Source organism: Hydractinia symbiolongicarpus, chromosome 13 (assembly GCF_029227915.1).
Source record: "Hydractinia symbiolongicarpus strain clone_291-10 chromosome 13, HSymV2.1, whole genome shotgun sequence".
NCBI classification, from domain to species: domain Eukaryota; kingdom Metazoa; phylum Cnidaria; class Hydrozoa; order Anthoathecata; family Hydractiniidae; genus Hydractinia; species Hydractinia symbiolongicarpus.
The window spans coordinates 24,159,142-24,185,203 of record NC_079887.1 but is presented as its reverse complement, the minus strand read 5'-3'; the positions used below and the strand labels follow the sequence as shown (position 1 = coordinate 24,185,203).

The 26,062-nt window shown below is 34.5% G+C and overlaps 2 protein-coding genes across 2 annotated transcripts; one reads left to right on the top strand and one right to left on the bottom strand.

Moving 5' to 3' along the window:
- Window positions 1–2,854: 2,854 nt before the first annotated feature.
- On the bottom strand, window positions 2,855–11,694 carry LOC130624008 (uncharacterized). Its single transcript, XM_057439565.1, has 7 exons — window positions 11,307–11,694; window positions 8,931–9,115; window positions 7,645–7,753; window positions 5,527–5,905; window positions 5,032–5,059; window positions 4,132–4,242; window positions 2,855–3,352 (listed from the first exon to the last, which is right to left on the bottom strand). Exons 1-7 carry the CDS (start codon window positions 11,542–11,544, stop codon window positions 3,095–3,097), a joined length of 1,308 nt encoding a protein of 435 aa, XP_057295548.1. The 5' UTR covers window positions 11,545–11,694; the 3' UTR covers window positions 2,855–3,094.
- A 5,879-nt stretch (window positions 11,695–17,573) lies between these two features.
- Window positions 17,574–18,129, top strand: LOC130623961 (uncharacterized). Its single transcript, XM_057439509.1, has 2 exons — window positions 17,574–17,718; window positions 17,795–18,129. Exons 1-2 carry the CDS (start codon window positions 17,637–17,639, stop codon window positions 18,091–18,093), a joined length of 381 nt encoding a protein of 126 aa, XP_057295492.1. The 5' UTR covers window positions 17,574–17,636; the 3' UTR covers window positions 18,094–18,129.
- Window positions 18,130–26,062: the final 7,933 nt, after the last annotated feature.

The window sequence follows — 26,062 nt, the reverse complement described above, 5'->3', positions numbered from 1 at the left end:
TTATGGCTGATCAAGACACATTGTATTTTCCATGCATCCTCTGCAACATGTTTTTTTATAGCCGATCATTGAACACGTTATTTTTCAAATTTATCCTGCCGTATGTAATTTTATAGCTAATCTTGGCACATGTTATTTTTCAACCATATTCTGAAACATGTTATTTTTCATACTTACCTTGACGCGTGTTATTTTATGGCTGATCTGATGCATAGTATTGTTCATGTATATCCTGATGCATGTTACTTTACAGCTGATCCTGAAATATGTTATTTTTTAAACAGATTTTTTAGCATGCCCCTTTTATTCCTTATCTTGATGTATGTTACTTTTCTTGCATATCCTGGCGCATGTTATTTTACAGCTGATCCTGGAATATGTTATTTTATAAACAGGTTTCGAAACATGTCATTTTTATTCCTTATCCTGACGCATGTTATTTTTCTAGCATATCCCCTGGCGCATTTTATATTAGAGCTGGTCCGGGAACATGTTATTTTTTAAACAGGTTTTGGAACATGTCATTTTTAATCCTAATCCTGACGCGTGCTATTTTTCTAGCATATCCTGGCGCATGTTATTTTTACAGCTGATCCTGGAAAATATTATTTATAAAACAGGTTTTGAAACATTTCACTTTTAATCCTTATCTTGATGTATGTTATTTTTCACGCATATCCTGGCGCATGTTATTATACAGCTGATCCTGGAATATGGTATTCTAAAAACAGGTTTTGGTACATGTCATATTTAATCCTTATCCTGACGCATGTTATTATTCCAGCATATTTTGCCACATGTTATTTTACAGCTGATTCTGGAATATGTTATTTTAAAAAAGAGTTTTGGGACATGTCATTTTTAATCTTTATGCTGAGGCATGTTATTTTTTTACATATCCTGGCCCATGTTATTTTCAGGCATTTTCCTGAACATACGCATGGTTTTTTATGGCTAATCCAGCCGTATGCTATATTCTATGCATGTTCTGAACCTTTATTTTTATAGCTGATCCTGAAACATTATTTTTAACGCTTCAATGTTTGACTGTCTTGTTTGCCCTTTGTTTCCACCAAGTGGAAACTAAATTGTGAATGGAGATTACCTGAGCGCCAAAATTTTAATCAATATAGAAAGTGTTGCGGAGAGGTTGCCAAGGCAAAGAAAAAAAGCAAACAAGGCTCTATAAATGAAAGTGATAAATGTATGCAACTCCCTCTCTACAACTCAAAGATTACCTATGATATGAAAACCTGGTTGTTGTAGGTGCAAGATAATTATGTTTTCCCAGCCCTGTCCAGGATTTGAACCTGGATCTCTCATTTGCATGAGTGTCATAGCCATTACACCAGCAGGGCATAAATTTTTCACCGCGTGGGTAGCTAGGGACCGCCTGGGACCAATTTGGGTAAGTTTCCCAAACCTTAGTCCCCTAATCCGTTTCGGAATAAACAGGTTGATGACGTCATCCCAAAACCTTCAATCCCTAATATCTCTGCAACCGTTTATCAAAAGTACATGATCCTATACATTTTCTTAACAGCGTTTCAAGATCTATGCGATAAAAGCAACAGGTATACAAATTTCCAAAAAAAATTATTTAGGTTTTGACGGGCCATTGCTGACGTCACCAAAATTTTTAAACCCTTATATCTCATTAACCGCTCATCAAAAGCACATGATCATATGCATTTTCTTGATCAGCGCTTTAAGATCTACACAATAGAGGCAACGTAAAAACAAGCTTCTGAATTATTTTTTGTGGATGGGTTGCTGACGTCATCAAAATTCAAATAAGTCTTCTTTTTCATTTTTATACTGCCTCAGTGGATTTTTCCACGGGTCTTATTGACTAGTTATGTATAATCTCTCTTTACAAATTAAAAAATAGAAAATCTTTTGTCAATTTTTCCAACATACCTTCTTTTATTTAATTAACTAGCTAGCTATGTATATCTTCTTTTAAAACAAACATTTCCCGTTTCTGTCATTGAACCTTCTTTATTTATTTGCATGTCTAGCTGGCTACTGACAATTTTGAGGAGATGTTTACCAATATTCAGCTCCCTAAAGCCTTATTAGATTAAAAGTATTATGTATAATCTCTCTTTACAAATTAAAAAAAGAAAATCCTAATTTTGCTAACATCAGTCACCAGTAATGGTTCTTTTCAACTATAGTTACTAGCTAGCTTTTTGTAACCTCTTTTAAAACAAACATTAGCCGTCTTTTTTCACTTCACCTTCTTTAATATCACCACTACAAGGATCAACAATACTTGTACTATCCTTTTCTATCAATCCATTTTATTGAAAAGGAAGTTAAACCGCAATAATAAAACTTTAAATAACCAATCTTTTCCGTACACTTGTCTCGTGTTGAAACATATGACCTCGTTTGATTTACGGTAAAATGGATATGGGAAATGGGGTATCTTGTGATTTCAAAGGTTCAAACAAAGACTAATTAACAAATAAACGAACAAAATTATTATCTTTTATTTCCTGTCATGTTTTTTTCCTGATTTGGGTCCGACTTATAATACCAACACACAAAGTAACTTTATTTTTTTACCTGGGTCATTTTAGACGGAAGTTTGGTAATTGGATCCATTGCAACCGTGGCAGCAGGGGTGAAACCCATTATAATTTTAAAGAATAATAATAAGAAACTGTCCGTTGTACACAATTCCCAACCCTTCGGGCCTAACCATCGTAGTTCCTTTGGGAGATGCTATATCACTCGATGATTGCACCTGGCTACAAAAAGATTAACTCCCTTCTAAAAAAAGGCTCAGCAAAACATTTAATTTTGGTGCATTGTTGTGTTTAGAGGGAAAAAATTAGGACTTGCGCAACCAGATTCTTTAAAATAATTTAGTAAAATACAGTTGTATGTACTACGGCTTAACTATACATAAAAAAATTTACACAACTTTCTAGAAAATATTTTTCAAACACTCTATTCTAGTGTAATAACTTTATTCGATTTTTTTATTTGAATTTGTTCCTTTATCCGCCAGTATGACAAAGATGTTTGCCTTGCTATCCAAGCAAGTCTTTCCCATCTTTTAATAATAGCTTAATTAAAGGATCTATGAATTAAGCGCAGCGTACACGGTTTCATTTTGATCAAATTCTAATAACTCCTTATAACTACTCGGTGCCATTTCTTGCTCACTAAGATCAAGCATTGGACCATCAGTGTCAGCGTAAATTGGTTCAGTTTCGAAGTATACCGGAGCGTTGCTTGATTGGTTAGCGTTTGCACTTCCAGTCTCTGCGTATATAGGCTGAAGTGGTTTGTTTTGCTGACCAGTATGTACGCTCGCATAATCGTATTGCGTAGGTGGCTAAAAGAAAAAGCAATAGCGTTTTCAGACTTCTAGTTGTTGTTTACGCTTAGTGCGGATAATCAAAGCTCTAACAACACTATTATGATTAGCCGGGCAATAGGATGTGTCTATATTAATTTACAGTATTGAGTTTTTATGTGTGTGATTTTAGTCAAGGATGAAGATGTGTAAAGGATACTGTAGACTTGGTTCATGCAATACAACCTCTCAACAACCAATCACAAGTACTTTAATAGTTAAGCTAGCATGTGTCAGTAGCTAGCTTGCAATAAAGTTCAGTGAGAGAAATACAGGAAGATAAAATGGAAAAACATAAATGATTGCTTGTTAGTATATCTTTTAACTTATTATAAATATTACTATTAACTTAAAATATTTTGAACAAAAATTACCTCGATTATTAATAGTCGTGTTCTGCCTGTCTGTCCTCAAGAAAAAAAATGGTGCCACGGAGACACGAAATAACGAACCCCATATATTTTGATCGCCGTTGTTATCGACTTAGATCTCATGAGCTAACAATTGGACTCTATATTAATAATAGCCGTGTATTTTTCTGTCTGTCTATCTGCGAGAAAAAAGGGAAATTTAAAAAAGGGACGACCACATGGATTTTTCCACGGGTCATCGACTATAATAATAGCCACATTGTGTCCAAAATGGTAGTTGAATCGCTACCTACGAAATAACGTTGCCTGAAATCAGTACAAGCAGTCATATAATGCTTGAGGTCATTCCTGTTACTATAAGCTGTTTAATAAAACTATAATACTCACGTCATCTGATGGTATCACTGTGCCAACATAATCATAGTCAGACGTGCTTCGACCAGCTTCCCTGCCTGGTTTTTCAGATTTGCTATATGCTGGATTCATTATTGAAGATCTCTATAAAAGAAATTTAAAAGTTGTGTTTATGCGATTATAGGGAGAGTCTTTAGAACACTCGTTAGCACTGATAAAGTTAAAGAAATCTTACTTATTTATCACGTATTTAACTCGCTGAATGATTTTTTTTATTTTTTGTTGTTCTGTGATCATGGTGTATTGCGCGAATGTTTTAATGCAAATTTCGAAAGGATACGTTCGCCTTTGCTGAATGTGTTTTCATATACAATAAGTTTATGTCTTTTAAATTCGTGGGACTGTTTTTTTTTCAGAAAAGTTAATGCAGACGGTTGCAAAAAGTGTTAGCAATTTTACGAATCGAACAAATTGAGTTTCTAAAAAAATACCTTTGTTGAAGTATTTCTAGAGCCGGGTAAGTTTAGGAGGACTTAGATAAAAAAATTGATGCACTGGTTACTTCAATCACCAAGTAATACAACATGAATGGGTATCCCAACGCCCCTTTTTTTTTAGTTTTCTGGCTAATTTGCGGTTTTTTGAAGGCCTAACAGCTTTAAGATGAATGCATTTATGTAGCTATAGGGTGTAGTGATTTCTTATGCCTTTCCAATGTGTGCGCAATCCATCTTGGAATTCTAAAAATTCTAACCTCTCTAATTACTCAAAAAGAGTATTTGAATAAAATTCGGGATTAACTGCATTCCGAAAAGTAAAACCTTTGCTGCGATTTAAAAATACTAGGGCCTTGGATGAAAACGAGGCAGTCATTTATTTATTTATTTATAGGGAGTATTGCTTTTACCGAATAACGTTAAAAGATTACATTACCTTCGATTTGAAAAATGTTGATTTTTTCCTGAAATACAAATAATAAGAAAAATTATTGAATTTGGAATTTTCGTGTAATAAAGAACGAAAAGTTTGTTTTCTACTAACGAAGAGACAAAGCATCAAGTCTAATGAAACTATGAAACAACAAAGTACTTGTGGGCCGACGCATAACTGGGTTCAGTTAATATATATAAAACAGTTTTTAAAAATATCACAAAAAAATCCTTAACCAGCTATTGAATCGAAATGTCCGCAAGTATTGAACAGACGTCAATTTCTGGCGGTATCAGCTACCTGACCATAAAATTTTTCTGCATTTACCAAATTAATAACCCCTGATTAATCAACAATCAAATTTATTGTAAGACAAAATTTTTATCCCCTTAAGGTATGAAATTTCGGGATAGTGACGGATAACTAGTGTCAACGAAAGTGTGGACCAATATACTTTTCTAGTTGCCTAAATAACGGCTATAGTTGAACAAAGCATACCTCAAGTAAAAGACAATTAGAATCACAGCCAAGATGAATAGCAATAGACCGAAAACCACACCAACTATAAGGCCTAAGTTGTCAGCTCCATCATTTTGTTTGGGAGAATTGCGAAATAGTGTTGAATTATCAGTAGACTTTGTAACTGTCGGCTGAATTAATTCGTTTGTGAATATGTGAGAAGGGTTTACTTCAGGTGTCCTTGTTATCGTCTTTTTAGCCGTCGTTTTCTTTGTCGTTGTTTGTATCGTTCTTTTTGTTGCGGTTGTTGCCTCCGTCGTCGTCGTGGTCGTCGTTGTCGTCGTTGTTGTTGTTATAGGTGGCGGTGGTGGGATTGTAGTCGTCGTAGACGTTTGACTAGGTATGTTTACTGATTCAACTGCAAAACACAAAGCCGATTTATCAGGTTGCGACTTTTTTTAGATTTGAAATTATAAAGTTATTGCAGGAAAGTAAATTTTGTGAAAAAGTAATCAATCTTTCGTAAACAGGAGCCAGCGCTTTCGCTAAACATTTTCTTACTTAGCAAAACTTGTCGGGCATAATTTATGTCAGGCAAAATTACCTAGAGATTATTTTGTCATTATTTTTCAATTTGTAATTTTTTTCATTAAGATTTTGTTTTGGAATTATTCAAAAAAAAATTTTTTGCCTTCAAAATCAAAAATTAAAAATTTAGTAACGGGGCGTAAATATTTCCAGATGAGGAATAGGGTTAAAACAAGGCCCTGATAGGAAAAAAATTTAAATACGGCGCAGGGGAGGATTCTTTACATACATGATTAAGGGGAACCTAGCCTGGAAAAACGCCCTTCTCTGGTCTATTCTTTTATCCACGTGTTTAAAGCGCGAGCGTCTGGTAAAAGGTGATTTAAAGGGAGTAATGTATGCCATTGTAATCACATAACATTTTGGGTATAATTTTGATGAGGAGAGAGGGACAGAAAGAACGACTGTATCTTATTTCCATAGTTATCTAATAGCAGGTGATTTTTTGTCGTTAAATTGTTAATTGAGAAAACTAACCGACAATAAACAAAAAAAACATATTCTTTTATCATAAGTTGAATGATGTAGAGATGCGCTGGAAATTTTAGATGTGCGCTGGATAACACCAGAAATATCGGGGTTTTTTGTTGTTGTTGGTTTCCTGAAAGGGTCGCAATATTTTTAACACATTTTTATTCCCCTGATCTGTCACATAGCACAGGCATCACTATGTTTTGCAAACTATGTTTGTTATGAAGTAAAACCAAACGAGTAAAAAGGAGACACCTACTGGCCCACATTGGTACAAAACGCAAAACGCAGACTTCTGTAATTGAGCGATAAAATTACCAATCCCATTACAAATAACATTTAAGTTTGGTTCCATCTGGCGTTAATTCGCGTTCTTTTAATGTAAGCGGATTCCACCCGATGCGAGAGGAGGGCTTTCCAAGCTAAGGAAAACCGTGTTTTATAAAAAACTTTTTTTGCAAAACAACACATTTTTTATTTTAAATAAAAAGGTATTCCTTGCTGATTAAACAGTATGAGATATTATTTTCAAAACTTAACAATACAAAATTGCTTCTGCTGAAATCCTTTTCCAATATAACTATATATATATTTCCCTCGATACAATTCCCTTACATTTTGCCTATTTATATATAAGCTTAAAAATTAAAAAAGATTTCTTATTTAAAGGAGGCCTCCAGTGCGGAAGGTCTTGGGTTTAAACCCCGCCCGAGTCATGCTAGAGACTATAAAATGTTAATCGATTCTTTCTTCTTAATTCCCAGCATGAGAATAGTATTGATAACTTAGGCGGTTGTCTAGTTGACTGTTGTGCTTGCACACATTTTAGTAACACAAATGGGAGCTTGAAATGTACTAGGACCCCCTTCGCAGGACCCTCATTGGTAACAGTTCTATTAGGAACTGAAGAGGTTATCCTTGGTAAATAATAGTAAAAACAATAATAATAAGGATATAATAATGAAAATTGTGTACAGCAAAAGATGCAATCAAACAGAAACGCAGCTTTAGTAATGAGCTACAGATTGACTTGAACAAAACTTTTCGCAAGCCATTTTCTTATAGAGCACATAAAAGTAAAATAAAAATAAAACTTACATGTAAAGTCACCTGAAACCTTCGCTAACAGGCCTTGTGCATTATAGTTAGTATCGCAGTAAAATATAATTTTTATCAACCGCCCTTTTATACTTTTAGTATCTCCAATCTACATTAAACAAAATACAGCAAAAGTTAAGTTCTGTCACAATCTAGACAACGATATTATTTGAAATAGCATTACATCGATGAATAGTTAAAAATTTAGAAATATAAAGTTGAGGACAATTACATAGGGTGCAAAGAACAGGGGCACATTATCTATGTATGTGCTGAGATGGAAGCAGTTATATACGGAGCGTATTTCTATTACTAGCAGCATATATCTCTATGAAGTTGGTAAAATATAATGTCATTAGGGTTGTGATTAGAACTTGAAACTTGCACCATAACTTTTTAATAAAGTAAAAAACTGATGAAAAACAAAATAGGACAACATTTTACAATTAATTCGTCAAGTATTGCCTTCTGGCAATATCTCTATCAGTTGGTAATGTTCACATTCCATGCGGTGTTGTTTTCATTATTCCTTATTTGGACTCAGTGTGTTTCTTTTGTTACAATTATTTTACGAGTTTGAAAATTTTTCACATTTTTATTTCTAAACGCATTGCCGTAAATCAATGAAAAATACATAGAAATTGCCTCGTCGTATATATTTCTTCGTATCATTTATATCTCTTAATTTCCATAGTAAATAGCCGTCGTCTGTCTGTCTCTGCGTAAAATAGCATCGCAAGTAGCGGGACACACAAAATGCGGAAATTAAAGAATATATATGACGTAATACGAAGTATGTATCTCCCGCAATAAAATAAAGCTTTGGTGCACCCATTTAGTGCAGAAACCAAATATGGTAATTCACATATAGACAGACATCAAGATATAGGAACGAGTGTTTTAGGCGCAAGTCTACTGTTGTTTAACGGACAGTTGAGCTTATGTAATTTGAATCATATAGGGATCACAAAAATTTTTCGGATTACATAAATTTTGAATTTTCAAAGTTCAAGTTTTATCGGCCAAAATTAAAAACAAAACACGCGTGTTTTACACGACAAGTATTTTTGTAAAAATCTTTTATATTTTAAAAATATTTATCGAGTCTTCCCTTTCCTATCCTTTTAATGTGCCATACTTAACTTTCGAAGGCACTTTATTGTGTTTTTACATGACTTCCGTTCTTTCAGAATCAATTTAATGTGTAAATAACTTTTCGAATTATAGTTCGATTTGCATCAGCTCAAATGCACTTTTTTATGGTTTAAATGCCAAAAAAAACTTGCCTCAATGACATTTTCCCTTTTAATCTTCACCGTGGTATCAACCGTATCCACATCATAGCCCTGTTGTGCTAAAGTAATACCACCAGCAGTGCAACCACTTGGAATCGTATTTTTTCTAAGCGTAACTTTTCTTCTTTTTTCCATCACTACCGCATTATCTGAGCTGCTGTAGGCCATTTCACAACCTGCAATAAGAGTTTAACATAGGTAAATATACTGTTGGCAAAATTAAATTAGCCATCTTCAATTATAACCCTGTAATTAGTTAACCCGTAGAAAAATCCACGGGGACGCCCGTCAGAAAGTTTTCAACTTTGCAGGGGACCAGGAATGGAGATGCGAGCAGCCATTTTGAGCAAACAAAATACGGCTATTATTGAATACACTAGTCGTTAACCTTTATATATTGCATTTTATGTTACCGTGACAAAAAGACAAACAGACGCACGAACAGACAGACGTAATACGGCTATTATTAAAGAGACAAGAGTGTGTACATGAAAAAACTCACTCGTAATGCTCACCCAACATGGAACTGTTTTCAAGAAATTCAGAATGCATGCGGTCTTCAAAACAGCATATCCAAAACAATTTCTTTAGTGGTGTACTGGTGTAAATCAGTAAAAGTTCGGCTTGATGAAGTTAAGTTGAACATTTTTATTGAATTTTACATTCTAGATTTAAATAAACCGAAATAACATTAGCGTGAACCTTCAACAGTTTGTTTTCCCTGGATCGCAGCCTTCTTGTGCTAAGTTCGTTTTAAACAAAATAAAATTTTTAACAGCAAACTTACACTGAAATTTGAACAACTGTACATTCTTGGCTATATTACGAAGTTGGTAAGAAGCATCGACCCGCAGATTTTTGTCCGACTGGCAGGCTGCAGGATCTTTTTAATTACTAATGAGGTTAGATAAGCTGAGTTTAAATTGGGATAGTGACACTTTGTAATACGCCTGATTTATTGAATAATCTACAACCTCGAGATAATATCTCGGGGAAAAGTGAAATTTTTAAAGACCGTAAGCAACCACAAATCGACCACAAGCAATTAAGAGTGCCTTTCTATATACGTAACACGTCCTCCAAACTTGTTTAGATTTGTCGAACACAGCGTAATTAAGTTATTTAGTTAGGTTTAAATCTACACGGGACAGACGTATACGGGTATTATTACCCGTATACGTCTGTCCGTCTGTCACGCAAAATGGTAGCTTAGCTGCGCAAGTAACGAGACGCTCGCAGTGCGTTGTAAAAGGACGGGCGAACCCGTGGACTTTTCCACGGGCTAACGACTAGTCTTAAAAAAAGACTACTTTTTCTATATATGCGGATTTATGATAGGCTCTATGCTCTATGAATTCGTATTACTTACAAACTATAAGTAATAAGGTTAACCATCACAATGCTTGATACAAATGTACGATTATTGACAGTCAGTAAGAGAGAGAGTAGTGACGGAGGAAGTGCAACAGTTTTATGATCACAACAGCCAATAGTTTAAAAAAGTTAATTTTAAATATCCTTTACGCAACAAATGTTGAAAAATGATTTGTTGATTACTCATGCAGCTAAGCTATAGGTACAACCCTGGAAAATACTTGTGAAAATACTTGTGAGTACTTCTGTTAGCATCAGTCAAGCATTTTCAATATTCAACATTGATTTTAAGGTAATGGAGCGCTCAAAATAAAATTTACAATATGTTTTTCCAGGAATGCAGCTTGACTAGCTACTTTGGCTAGCTACCACCAAACTAAATCTTAATTTTTAGAACTGTTCAGAGTAGTTTGGAGTGCCACTAAGCGTTAATAAACTATATATTGAGTTTTAGTTTTAAATTTACTTGGAAACAGTAAAATAAAAATGTATTCACATCATTCTAAAAACTTGGCTAGGTTTTAGGTTTAGTTAGCTAACATATACAAAAAAGATACGCCCTTAAAATCAGCAATATTTTAAATTTTTTGTCACACTACCAATACTAATATCCTCTATATAACTGTGTTAACTACGATTATGTAAAACTTCCAGTTAAAAGCTGTAAAAGTCAACATTTTGTTGATACATTCTTCAAACTTGTATATAAACAACCAGCATCCTGAAGTTTGCTCATAACTAATCTCGTTTTCATGTTATTCTGCATTTTCGCATGCATATTTTGTGGAACCAAATGGATATGGAAATAGGTCTATTACTTGTGGGGGAGAACTAGAAATTTATCGTCTTGTGTCAGTATACTTTGCGGAAGATTGTGAAAACAGAGTAACGGGTATCAAACTAACACCTGCTGTAATAAGGATTTACCATGGTGTGTAAAAATGAAAAGCATGAAATCATACAGAAAATAAAACAATTTATTTTTACCCTTACCATAAATATTTTCTAAAGCAGTCTTTGAATAACATCCAGCTTTACCATTAACTACACTAAACGTTCCAAAGCCTTTTGTGCATCTGCATCTTCCTTTAGCAAACCTTGCATTTGCTATACCATTACAATGATTCTTTTTAACATCAAGTATATCTATATTTGCTCGTCTGACCTGAACATCCAGTCCATAACACAGTGATGCATTTATTAATAAGAATACACACAAGGAAAGGCGCATGTCTGTATATAAAGTTGAAATCGTATTAAAACTTGTTTGTAAATACGCCTTCAAAGTAGTGAGAATGTTTGTTATTTAAACTTTAACTTTAACGATTAACCAGACCCCATTTTAATTTAGCACAACGAACTTTCGTTATTAGTAAGTTTGTTTTGATTATGTTTAATGAATTTCTAATTACAGCTCGTTTTATTATACAACAAACTTTATTGTTGTTTTAATCTTTTGGTAATTAACGAAAACAGGAAAGAACACTTTGAAGCCGTACGTCACATCAAACCTGTTGTAGTAGTCAGCACAATGAAAAAAAACATGCGCCACATTGTAGCCATATTTGACAAAATTATGTCGGAAAGAAAATGACGAATATTTTTCAAATGTCGGAAGTTATATGCATCGAAAAGTTATGTCATAAAGCGGACCTTTTTTCTTCAAAACAAAATCAAATATCACAGATAGAATAATATATGGACAGGAAAGATAGAAACTTTAAGAAAAACAGAAATTAAGACCAATTAATGTTTTATGAGTAAAAACTGTTAAGTGGGATTTCCGCTGTTCGTAGAAAAACGGAAACCAAGCTTCTTTACGGTTCTAGAAGAACAGGCCTAGGTTGGTTAGTCAGGTTAATCAAGACAAGCAAGGTATAAATAGCAATAAATACATGGTTTTTATTCTCGGTTTGTTACTCCACTTGTGTAGAGGTATTTAAAGTTGTTTTAAGGAATTAGGAAAAAATCGCATTTTAATATTACAATGCTTACGCATTTTTTATTATTATTTATTTTATATATATAACGAAAGTCTTCGAGTCAAACGACACGCACAAAAACATTACGACGAGCAAAATGCAAGAGATACCGTTTAGCATATGTATATCCTTTGCGTACGATAACAACCCAAACAGCTTTTCATTCAGATATGCCTAACAAGACGTAACTCCAATGACTTAAACGCCCGTGGTTTGAGCGTGACTTGAACGGTGAGAGTTTTGAATTAAGCTCTTTCTCCATGGTTTCCCTAGAAAGATCAGCGTCCGCAGATCCTGAGTTTTTTATTCAATAGATAGAGCTTTTGCTCTGTGAAATATCAAAAATAATTTTAGGGTTAGCTTCCCCTTTATTATAATAATTTAACAGTGTTAGAAATCACGGATCTCGAATCGAAAATCTTTATTCCTTTTAAGGGCACTCCTGTCCCTCTGGTTTTATTTAAAAAGTTGATAAGTGTGTGATCTTTGTCATGATAACTGCGTCATGCCTAATCAGTTTCTGTTGCGCAACTAATCAATATATATTATCTTCTTTCAGATGGAAGACTTATGTCTTTATATTAATACTACCCGCTGTTTGTCTGTTTAAAATGGTTGCTGACAGCTTTATTTCGGACTGCGCCAGAGTAATTCAATTACAATTACAATTAAATGTGCATTTCAATTTAATTTAGTGGTGACAGGTGAACAAAGATGGACGAAATATAGCGATGCGGAAAATAAAGTAAATAAGTAAGTAAGTAACAAGAACTCGTTGGGAATTCCATACTAATGGCTGGCTCTTCTGCCCCTTCGACGTAACTATGTTACATTACCGCCAGAGATACGTTTAGCATTGCTCTATCTTGGTTGCCTGCCGCACAAGCTGGTTAGCGGTCAATAGATGGCACCAAACCAAATGGGCTGACAACACTATGTTTAAAATGCGTCAGAGTGCGGAGTCGAACCTGGAACCATATGATAACAAGCCGAATTCGCTACCATACACCATCTTCGCTGAAATATGTATGACAGGCAAATCTCACTCTATTTTTCCCCAGGCTAACAACTTGTCTCCTTTACTAACACTCGCTGTCTGTCTGTCCGCGATTTTATGGGCATTTTGCGGACACACGATATAGCAAATGTAATATATTATTACTATTAGCTTACAAAGAAAGTGTGAGTAGAAACTAAGAATTGATATATTTTGTTAAACTGTCCAGATGTAAATAAACAAATTGATTAGTTGGATTGTAATGTTTTTTCCTTTGTTTCCTTTCTTTCAGAAAATTCCCGCAGAACCCGACTTTAGCGGACTTTGTTATATTTGTTTAGAATCACGGCAGAAACTGAAAAAACCTGCTAAATCCAGCTAGCTATAGCTATGGTTAGGCTTATTTATTTCTATTATTTTAAAGTTTTCATCCAATTTCGTATAATTATATTTATTTTTGCGTTGGGGTTGTGGCTTTTCAGCTTGCTAGCACTTCGTAAAAAGTGGAAATATCTAAATGCAGTTGGTTAGATAGCTACATTTTTTAATGTTGTCATGAATCGCTGAGTGATTGTTTTACCTGGACAGGGTAACGACAGGCGGTTTGTCGGAAAAGGTTATTACGCCTATATTGATGTGCGACACGGCTTCAACGGGGAGGAATTACTTTGTGCGCAGGTCTTATTGCGGTTTTCAGAGTTTCCTTTTAAAAAAGGGGTAAAAATTGTGGATCTAATATAAACGCATTCGTTTGCAACAGGCGGAAGAATTAACGAAAAAAGAATCAATTACGTGCATTGTTTAAAGTAGTATTAACAATGCCTATGATGTGAAGTTTCTATATTTCTTTTAATGCTCAATAATTTGTTTGTGATACATAATTTTCATACTAAAAATGGATACAGGATGAGTAAATTTGTTTTCCCTTATACAGAATCTGGATTTGGTGGAGTTTTACGCTGCTGGGCATCTCCACTCGTCAAGCGTTGAGCATCTCCGCTCGCCAAGCATCGAGCATCGAGCATCTCCACTCGCCAAGCGTCGAGCATCTCCACTCACCAAGCGTCGAGCATCTCCACTCGCCAAGCTTTGAGCGTCTCCACTCGCCAAGCGTTGGGCGTCTCCACTTTAACGTTGGGCATCTCCACTTAAACGTTGGGCATCTCCACTTAAACGTTGGGCATCTCCACTTAAACGTTGGGCATCTCCACTTAAACGTTGGGCATCTCCAATTAAACTTTGGGCATCTCCACTTTTCAAGCGTTGTGCATCTTGCGTCCGCAACGATTCAAATGTCCTTTAATAATTGATCTAGTATACAAGTAAAAAAACATTAGTTCTACAATGAAAACTTACCAATTTGGTTGATGTTGAGCGGTGCGCTTTTGACACAGGTAAGAAATAAGAAAAGTAGTAAAACTTAGTGATTCTTAATCAATAGGACAGTGGAAAATTGAAGGCTATTTTATACAAGTTGTTTTCAATCAAGCGTAATGTTTTTCATGCAATTTTTGAATGATTTTGTTTTAAAGTAGTATAAAACATACATAGTGTAAACCTTAGCAATGCCTTCGAGAGAAATTACTGTATTTTGTTTATGTCAAAACTTTTACCGACCGAAAGTTTATAGTATTCATTTCACCTTTATTTTTTAACCCGACAGTACCCATAGGGATAATAAAACAATTTTTAAGTCACAAATCAGCATATTAAACATAATTGACATTTTGAGAAACGGCTGATTTCATTTTTAATGTACCAGGATAAAAAGTTTGTGATCTCCAACAAATAATTTTTAAATCCTTGGTGTGTAGAGAATGTTGCTTATTGTTTCAGAAACATTTATAGCCGTCGAAGCAAGCTAAACGCAAACACAGCCCGTTTGTCATTAAAGCGAGTGGAAATATTTCTTGCCAGGGAACATTTTTTGAAAGTTTGAGAACGTTTACTCAATTTCCGCTTCTGATCTCCAAATTTTGCAGGAAAATAGTATTGCTCCTATACGGATGTGCAACACAGTTTACCTGCATAAAGCAATCTTTCCTGGTGTTAGCAACGAATTATTTCCTTAGATTTTATTTACACTAAAGCGCTCAGCGTGACCTTCCCCACCGGGGGTTACACAGTTCCTTGTGGCTTAACCCGTCGTTTCGATGCCGTCTCCACCGGCTAGTCTACCTTATAATGCACGCCATCTGTCTGAGGAACTAAAAATGGTAGCCGCGAAAAGTGACAATCGAGCGGTTTTTTTTATGTGCTTACAAAATCTTCTTGATTACCTTAAGCTAAAAAGAGAAATATGACTATAGCAGGCGAAAAATTATACTGGACGGTGTAATCCAAAAAATAGATTTTCTATTATAGCGGTTTACAGGTCTCCAGCGTTTCTTTTTAGAATAGGGGTACAAAACATGTCTTCCGTTTTTCGGGTGTTTGGTTTTGGGAACTTGAGAGTTCTTTTTCTATCATTTTCCAAACAACAACTACAAATACAGCGCATAATACACATGACGCGTCATGCCAGACCCGCAATGCGGTGTGTCTAAATTCGATCAATCGAAATTTTCAAATTTCACAACATAACGGATAAACATCGTTTTAAGTTTTATTTTTTTTGTTATGTTTTCATTTGATAACGCTAACAACTTCGCGATACGATGCGTGATGCGTTCGTTGACTTTTACCGAGAGTTATCGATCAATACCAGTTAAAATGACATACTATTGTGTTTTACAGAATATTAATCTCTTTTTCTCTAAACTAAGTTAAATTTCAAAAAATAAAAAAAGAAAAGAAAAGACAGTTTTGAACATTTTTTAACCGACGAGCAAGTTTAAAGTTCTTTAAAATTTTTGGTAAAGGAGTCTTTAACTTATTGCTATCGCTAAGCCAACCTTTGGAAGGATTCTATACTAAGGTGTCTATACTAAGTCTTCAACTTATTGCTATCGCTAAGCCAACCTTTGGAAGGATTCTATACTAAGGTGTCTATACTAAGTCTTCAACTTATTGCTATCGCTAAGCCAACCTTTGGAAGGATTCTATACTAAGGTGTCTATACTAAGTCTTCAACTTATTGCTATCGCTAAGCCAACCTTTGGAAGGATTCTGCCTCCCCCAACTCTTTTTTGCTATGCTGCATGGTTATTATACTTACTGAGTTTTTATATTTATCTATTAGGCACCTTTATGCCAAAGATTTAGACCCTATACTTCTCAGAGCTTTAGATGTTTGCTATTAATCCAAAGCAACCCTGAAAATCTCTGTGAAATTCTTATAATCAGGAAAATATAATCACTTTCGTTAGAATTATCCGTGTAACTTAAAACTTACAAGAAAACTCTATTTCGTAGAGGGGATTCTTAGTGATAATTTTGGTCACGTGATTGATCTGATTACCTGATTTTTTTGGTTTTTACCTTAAAATCAGTAAAGAATAATTTTCGGGCCATGTTTGGCCTTTATTCATGTGAGCTATGTAAGAATGGTTAAAAATGTTGAATAACTTTTATTTAGCTGATAGAAACTTTAAACAGAATTTAAAAATTCGCTCTAAAAAAATGAAAGTAATTGAATTTTAGGTAGACAGTTGTATATTATATGTTCGAAATACCCCGGACCGGATAGGGTTGAATCACAGACGGCGGTTTTTTTATAAACTGAATTCAGAAGCTATCATAAACCTGCAAGTATAGTTCCAAAGAATGTATTCTTTGAAATACGCAAAGAGCTAAAACACTTTTCTTTATCTCCGGTCATAAGGGGAACTTGAGTGAAGTCATAAGTGGACAACTGACTATTTTTTTCGGAAATATTCCACTCGCTTAAATGGCAAATAGCGGCCACTCAAGCTCAGCTCGCCTCGCTCGCTGGTTTAACTCCGCAATAATCAGCAAAAGACAGATCGACTTTTAAGTTCTGTATAACAATGTGAAACATTTCGTTTCTCATCTACACACGAAGGCCTTAGAAATTATTTGTTGGAGATAAAAATGAAATAAGTCGTTTCTCGAAACGTCAATTATGTTTAATATGCTGATTTGTGACTTAAAAATTGTTTTATTATCCCTATGGGTACTGCTGGGTTAAAAAATAAAGGCAAGTAAATATTATAAACTTTCTGTTGGGAAACGTTTTGACATAGATATAATACAGCAATTTCTCTCGGAGGGATCGTTAAGGTTTACACTATGTATGTTTTATACTACTTTAAAACAAAATCATTCAAAAATGGCATGAAAAGCATTACGCTTGATTGAAAACAACGGTGTATATAATAGCCTTCAATTCTCCACTGTCTTATTGATTAAGAATTGCACAGAAACGCGCGTTGTTATACGGACATGGAGTTTCACAGTAGAGTTTTACTAATTTTCTTATTTTTTTCTTGCGTCGAAAGCGCTCCGCTGAACATCAACCAGCTTGGTAAGTTTTCAATTTTTATGGAACTTGTAATTTTCTTTTTTCAGACAAATGGCAATACCTTTTTCTTCAATACTAGATCAATTATTAAAGGACATTGAATCGTTGGCGGCAAAAGATGCCAAACGGTTGACGAGTGGCGATGCTCAACGCTTGGCGAGTGGCGATGCTCAACGTTTGGCGAGTGGAGATGCTCAACGTTTGGCGAGTGGAGATGCTCAACGCTTGGCGAGTGGAGATGCTCAACGCTTGGCGAGTGGAGATGCTCAACGCTTGGCGAGTGGAGATGCCCAGCAGCATAAAACTTCTAGTGAGTGTCACCGAATCCAAATTCTATATAAAGGAAAACAAATTTACACATCCTGTATCCATTTTTAATATCACTAAATAAATTATTGCACGTTAAGTTATAAACGCGATTGAACATAATTTTCTATAAACGCGCATTTGTTGAAGTGGCATTTAATCTATACCTAGGATATTTTTAGAATATCATGCCTTTATGTGAGAAGTTTGCATCGTCGTTTTGATCCTAAACAAACTTTTTTCAATTAGTACACGCAGACAAGATGGTTAGGTATTTGTTTTCCCACATTTTGTCTCTTGCACACAAGTGCTGCCAGAACAGCATTGCCTTCTTTAATCTTGCCACCAAGCCGTTCAAAAGCAAGCCGTAAAATTTCACTACGCTGATTATGAACCCCCATAGATTGTATATGTTAGTAATAACATTTGCACACGTGTTTTAGCCGTGCATGAATCTCAATAGCTACTACAGTTAAATTAAGCGAGCATTCCACAGCCAGATAAATAAATAGACTCATAGTTATTTCTAAGGCTAGCTGCTTACGAACTTGATTAATTAGCGAAAACTTTCATATACTGCAACTGCAATATACTGCAACAATCACGTGTTATATATCACGTTTTATATCAAAAGTCTACTTTGGCTAATTCTTACGCAGAACTAGTTCTGACAGGCTGTAGGATGTAGGGATGTAGGGTCAAAATTGCTGCGTGATTTTTTTGTTACGTTATTTGGAGCACTGTAGCACTACCCATAGGGATTTGCGTCATGGTTTACCTGTGGAGTTTTGGTAGTAGGGACTTTAGGAAACAATAAATCCTTGCGGATTCCATCCTCACGGCTGCCTCTTTAACCTATCTGATTGTAATTCTGTTTCTTACGTTCATCACTTAACGGCATAAACAGTGCTTTGAACTTGCTATTTTGTGTATATTTATAACTAGCTATGTAAAACAGCGTAAACGCCAGGTTGAGCGCTTAAATACTGGTAAAGCGCGCCACACTTCCGGGTGAACAACTTGGTACAAGTATAATATACTTGGCCTAGCGTTTTTTTTATTTTTTCGAAAATTATTTTAAAAATCTGCGTGGCGCGCTTATAGCACTCTTTTAAATATATTTTATATAAAATCATCAAGTGTATGTAATTGCATAAGTAAATATTTTTCCAAATCTTCTGCGTAAGCAGAGGATGTGACTTCAAAGCATAAACGCGGCCAGCAGGTGTGGTGAAAAAAACAGTGAGAAGAATAACATAAAGAAAATTTAAATAACTGAGCAAACGTCTTTTAACAATATAATGTTACAATCAGTATGTAAATGTTAAAAACGCGAACTAAGGTTCATGACTTGTCGCTTCCATAACTCAGTCCAAGAGCGAGGCACCAACATCATAAATACTTGTCACTCTACCAATAACATCTCTACGATAATAAAAGCAAAAGGTATAATCCTTACTCCAAGTGCCATATGACATCTACAGGTACCCCTACAATTTTTGCTTTGCTCCAAAAGGCTGAACGACAGCTACCTGGGGAAAAAACACTGGCATCAATACCAGCTGAGGTCATACCTCATTTTACCATTTTGATAGTGTATCCTTAGAGGCAGCATGATAGGGTTTGGCAAGGGTTAATAAAAGCGGAGCGACTTCCTTAGATATCAACTGGTTCTTTTTAACAGGTGGGCTTTGATACATTGGAGTGAGCATAAATCTGGTTCAGAAAGAAATACCCTGTACATCAAGGTCCACCTGCTAAAATAGTAAGGAGACAAGCCAGCTTGATGTTCATATTCGTAAATGATAAACTTTATTAGGACTAAGAGACTTTAAATGAGTAAAAAGAACGTTTGTATCCCGTATTAAAGAGTATTTAGGGGTACTTGGTTTTATATTAAAAAATCCTTTTATAAAACAGCTTATCAATTGATGCTCCGAAAGAGAACTGTAACCACTGATCGAAACAACTGAAGCAAGAGCACGTCTAGTTGTACATATAACACGGTATCCAGACCCACCTTTGAGTAATTCCAGTAAGGTATATTAACACATCTTTCGCATTTGGATGATAGCGATCAATCGACCTCGCATTGCAGTATTGTATCCATCGTCGGTTTGGACCCGGGTATTTTTTCTGAGTACCTTCTCTCCATGACACTGCAATGTTGTCGACAGTGCCTGCTGGAAGCTCTTCACCTTGTAACGATTCTCAAATACAGACAGCATGAGCAGCGACAAGACTTGGTGTAGAGGATGTTGTCTTTTTGTTCCCGTTAGAAACAACAATCTAGACGAAGTTGGAAATAACACAGGTGTTCTGTATAACGTATTAATCGCTTAAGGAAGCCAAGACTGCGATGATCAAATTCAATGTTGGGAAGGCATAAAAGTTTAAATACGACCTGGTCTGAGCAAATACAATTGCATCAGATCAGATCTTAAAGAAAAATATCCACACATTTTGCAATGAGTCTGGATGCAAAAAGGCCGATTTCAAATTCCCAAACACTGTCGGAGATTATGTTAAATTGTTTTACATTTAAGGACCATTCAATGTTATTTCGAAATTGTCTTGAGTTATAATCAGTTATAGTATTTAAAACACAAGCTATATTCCATGTTCTAGCGAATTCCCATATTTCAGCAGCTAATTTATTACAAACATTTTTGTTATGTAGGCCACAGCTGTGGTGTTATCCAATCTTAACTGAACATGTCTATATTGTCTTATTTTTGAGAAAGGCTTTAAGTGTACAAATGCAACTCTAAGGTATTTATGCTATAGTAATTCTCCCTCAGACCAACGTACCTCCATTTCAGAGTTTCCTTCAGCTCTGAAGACTAGCATTAGAGAATAAAAATAGATCAATTTTAGGCAGCTGTACAGGTCTGTTGAACCGATCCATTGTGAGCCGCCATTGTAAATCCTTAAAAGAAAACTCTTACAGAAATCGTCTTACAGAACCTTTGAATCAAAATTCTCATGACTTAGCTCGAGTCGTAGGTTCTTATCTGTTTCTAAAGACCCATAATGTAACATATCATACTTCACGGCATCAAGGACAAAAATAATGTTCCAATAACCCTGGAAACGAACCAAACTGTGGCTTTAGACATGCACAACAATTCATAGACACCTTTTATTTTTGACCTTTTCCTCAGTTAAGGCTATTGTCATCTGAGCAGAGTTTGACAGAATCCCTATAAACACCATACATTGGTTAGGCACTAGAACTGACTTGTTTGGATGTACAGTGTATCCTAAGCTGCTCAAAAGTGAGACAGTTGCCGCAATATTTCTTTGGCATCAGCTTGCATATAAGAATCGTATATATAACTAACAGATACATATGTATACACTTGGCTTTCCAAAGAGTCGTTTGCAGTTTTGCAATACCAGATCATTTGATATTTTTCTGCCTGCTTAGGCCCATATAGGTTTATTGTAGCCCTTTACAGACAAAAAACGGCAATTGGTGGAAATTTGGACCTTTTTCAGTCTGCCTTTTAATTTTTCATTGGTAAGTTCTTTCGACCACATGAGTTTAGCCATAGAAGCTAAAGGTGGAGCTACTTTTTTGCCAAAGGAATCTTCATCGTTATATTCTTAGATAAGGTTAGACCAGGCCTCTTGGTCTGGGTCCTCTGATAGGTTTCCCCTTGCCCCATAGTTTTAGCAACTCCAATTGATTTTTTTGGAGCCATGCAACAACAGCAACTGGAAGCAATCACAGCCCTAGAAGAAACATTTTTCACTTCATTGAACAGCCTCCGAGCAGATGATTTGCTAAACCAAGATAATATTTTTCATGTGGAGACAATTATCCTGGTCCAAGTTATGGTGCAGATCAGCAAAATGAAGCAAATGTTTCCATGTTTGTAGATCACCCTAGGGAAAGATCCATGTCTTCATCACCTGAAACGTCTAACTTCAGTCACGTAGAATCTAGCTCTTCTACTAAGAGGCCTAGTAAAAAGATGTCGATGCTATAAGTAATCATTTGAATATTAAGAAACACAGGATCGTACACTTCATTTTAAAATAATTCAAAATAGCTGATTTGCGCTGATCTTTTTTGTCTTTTTTAATTTAGGGAAATCAAGAATATTGTCTTTAGTGATTTTTAATTGGTTGGTTTTTATCAATGTTACATCTCGTACTTTCCCGTTATACCTGAGATAAATTTTTATTAGTCCTTAGTCCGTGGAAAATCCACGGAAATTCGCCCGTCACAGCCAAAGTGAAAAACCATATCGTATTTGCTATTTGTAGCCTAAGGATTTCGTACTTTACATAACTTGACCATTATTAGCCGACAAACATATAACGGCTATTAAGAGATGAATCGGTGTGCTAATTACTAAAACAATGAAAAGTCTTTCAGAATTTTTTGGTTTATTTAGATTACTTTCCTTCTCTCTTTTTTTCAAACATAGAGTGAATTAACAAAGTCTAAAATAACATGTTTTGGATGTTTTGACCTAACAAGCTCTTTGTTTAATGAAGATGGATTATTTTTATGGTTCATTACATCGAGAGTTTTTTCATAAAATAATGACAGTTAACTTTTTTAAATTGGGAAAAAACTTATGAACATTTTAAGAGGTGAAGAGATTTTTCCCCGAAGGAGATGCATGTAGTTTTTTGTGGCAGACAGTTTATGTATTTTGTCTGAATACAGTATTCTAGGATATCGAACTTACATGTATTTACTATTGCATGTAAGATCTTTAGATTTTATAAGATTTTTAGTTCATTAAGGTAAACATTTGACTTTTCACATACTTGCAAAACCTTCTGCCAACAGTATTATAAGAAGTATAAAAGGAGAGACAGAACAAACAATATCCGAGAACTTTTTTCGTTAAAATATATTTCCCCAATTAATGCTCAACCAATTAACAAGTTGTTAATCTCGAACCCTTATTAAAGACATTGTAATCTAGTTATTTAGGTCTTAGAATGCTCTCGTGTTTGTAAACAGTTTTCCCAAAACATGATAACATTTTTGCCCAATACAATGTAGTTCTTAGAATGCTCCTTTCAATGCAACAACATTTTATAGGATTACGAGATTTAATTTTAAAAAGTGTCGTGAGAATAAGCAAAAGCAGAATTTTTAAAAATTGATTAATAAAAACTTATATCCATAACTACTAAAATTCATAATTTCCTGTTATACTTATATAGTAAGCTATTTTTCATATTTATTTTTAAGCGTAAGCGTATTTGTTTTTTTTTTCTTATTAACGAGGAAAACAAAATTATTAAAAGTCGATCCATTATATCTAAGCCTAAGTACAAGAGAACATTTAAGAAAAGTTAGCCTTAAGGTCGAATTTATTAATTCTTTTAAAAAAAATTATCTCATAAGATACGAAGATGGTGTAGTAGTCTTTTAAGATGCGAAGACGGCGTAGTAGTAGTGTATTCGGCTTGTAATATAAGGTTTCAGGTTCGAGTCCCCGCTCCAGGACACTTTATATCCACTGATAGCGAACCAGCTTATGTGGCAGGAAAGCAAGTTGGAGCAATGTTATACCGGTAATATAACATTTTTTTGACGAAAGAGTGGAAAAGTCAGACGATGGAATCCACAAGGACGGTAAACTTCCCCTTACTTACTTACCATTCTTATTTGACAGAATTTGTTTCCTATATATCCAATAAGTCAAATAAATTACCAAATAATTTTTAAAAAACGCTAACGCGCAAAAATAAGAACGTTTATTCTAGTGTCAAAACCTTACACTTAGAAATATAGTTTGGGAAATTCCCAATCTTGTAAAGCAAATGGGACATAGGTTATAGGACATCAGTTGATTATAGACAATACGTGATTTATGCTTCATTATTTCACTTTAAATTGACAATTCTCGCCAAAACTAGGACATTTATGGTTCTTTTTATAAATGTTTGCAACCAAAACTTTTATAAAGTTTCTTTTTGTTACGAGTACTAATCATGCCCACAATTGTTTTAAGCGCCCGGGGCGTTTATTTTTGGAGGCTGATCATTCTGTCAAGCGCCTCTATTTTTTTAATTTCTGTAATAAATTTTGTTATATTAACATAGAGAAGAATCCTAAAAAATTAAAGACAACTAAATAATGAAATACAGAGCTATTATGAAAAAAGCGAAATCACGAGTCCTTCATCATTAAACCACTTATTAAGTATGTAATTTGCTTATCGGGGAAAAAAAACGGGGTGTAGGTTAGTCGGGGGAATTTCAGTCACCAATTCGTAAAACCTGTTACCCGATTAAAGCTGTGCTTCAGGTAAAAGAAAAAGATTCTTTCTCTTCATCTTCTCTTGTCATTAATCTTCAAATTTCGTTACACGTTTTTTTTATAAGAAACCTGGCGAAGGGCCTAGTTCTAAAAGTTTCTTATTTGTAGGCTGAAATTTTATTATTTTTTTTCCAAAAATTTCTTATTTAGTTTCTTAATTTTTCTGGTAAAATAAGGGTTTCTTATATCGAATAAATAGCTAGTTCTAAAAGTTTCTTTAATCTATGGACTAGTTGGTTGTAAAATAAAATAAACCAGCCGTTTTGACAGGAATATCTACGGCGTATTACTGATTTACTACAGTCTTATACAGGACGGGAAAAGAGAAATATGAATATAAAAAATGGCTTCAAGTTTGTAAACACTGATCTTATGAAACGTAAAAATCAATAAAAACAACTTTTTATTTATCCTTTTTTTAAAAGGAATTTTAGCCTGTTGAAACTCCTTGTAAGCAAATAGAAATCTAGCTTAAAATTTCAAATCACAAAAAAAAAAAAAAAACCGGCTGTTGTAGCTTGGTAAAACTGGTGAAACCAACTAAACATAAAAAAAAAATTTAAAAATGATTTATTTGTAAAAAAAAAAGGTTTTTGTACCTTTTGCACCGTTTAACAGGGTAGTTCTGTTACCAACACTCAAAAACTATTAATTCACGTACGCTACACTAGACTGGTACCCTTTCGTGCTTCACTAGTCTCGATGGTAAAAAAGGCGACAAAAAAAGAAGCCCATTTTAAAGTTCTACCGGCTAAAGCCGTAGAACAAAAATAATGCATTTTTCGTTTCACAGTCTCTTCCTAGCGATGATTGTAACATCTTCTTCAATTAATTGTAAGAATTAGTTAGAAGCAAGTCTCTTATTTCCGAAATAGACTTAGAATGTAGTAGGAAAAATTTCTTAATTTCTGAAGATTTTATATATAGGTTTCTTATAAAGATGTTTCTTATAAAAAAAAAGTGTACTTATCACGAAAACGAGTTAAGTGACTTATAAAGATTTTTGGTCGAGTTAAGTCAGTCGAAGAAAGCTATTGATCCTAAAGATTATTCACTTTACCCGGTTTCTTCCCCGATAAGATATTTGTCATCAAATTTAGATTAAATTTTTAATTATTACTTAATTTTTAATTATTATAAAGTTTTTTACATATTTAATCAATCACCTCCTTTGGTTTACATTTCGGATTACACATGCGCTAATTTTGGAAAGAACATTATAAGTACAATAAGAAGTGTAAACAAAGAATAACAACTACGAATCATTTTTCTTCTTCCGCTTCATTCTCAGATAACAAGGATTACTATTCAACAACATGCATGAAGCAATACCTAACATAAAGTTTAAATAATATACCAGACCATCAGTAGAAGTTCAAATGAGGGAAGAACTTTAAACTGCATTTTTGCATCCGCAAAAATAAATTTTAAGCGATAGAGAAAAGTAATATGTATATAAATTCTAACAGGTTGATTCCAATATCGTCTCTATTTATCTTGTCGATTCGAGTGTTTCAATTTCTTTCGAGCCTTTATAGCTGCGAGGAGTGAAAATACACAAGTTTCAAATATTTTACAAATTATTGATCAACAATATTTGTAACTTTCGTTAATAGTTCTCGGAACTCTAGAAACATCTTACATGGCTAATAATAATATTTTTTTGTGATTTGTTTCGCTTTTCTACAAAATGCTCCCAGCTTGAAACGATAAATACACACCGGAAACATTCAATAATCATACGAG

What these genes read in the sequence shown, in the direction of transcription:
- LOC130624008 (XM_057439565.1), bottom strand. Translation starts at nt 11,544, where the DNA reads ATGCGCCTTTCCTTGTGTGTATTCTTATTAATAAATGCATCACTGTGT. An exon ending in GGTTTCAGGTGACTTTACAT is followed by an intron (nt 5,906 to 7,644) that starts GTAAGTTTTATT and finishes TGTGTTTTGCAG; the next exon opens with TTGAATCAGTAAACATACCT. An exon ending in CAACATTTTTCAAATCGAAG is followed by an intron (nt 4,243 to 5,031) that starts GTAATGTAATCT and finishes TTTCTTTTATAG; the next exon opens with AGATCTTCAATAATGAATCC.
- LOC130623961 (XM_057439509.1), top strand. Translation starts at nt 17,637, where the DNA reads ATGGAGTTTCACAGTAGAGTTTTACTAATTTTCTTATTTTTTTCTTGC. An exon ending in GCTGAACATCAACCAGCTTG is followed by an intron (nt 17,719 to 17,794) that starts GTAAGTTTTCAA and finishes CTTCAATACTAG; the next exon opens with ATCAATTATTAAAGGACATT.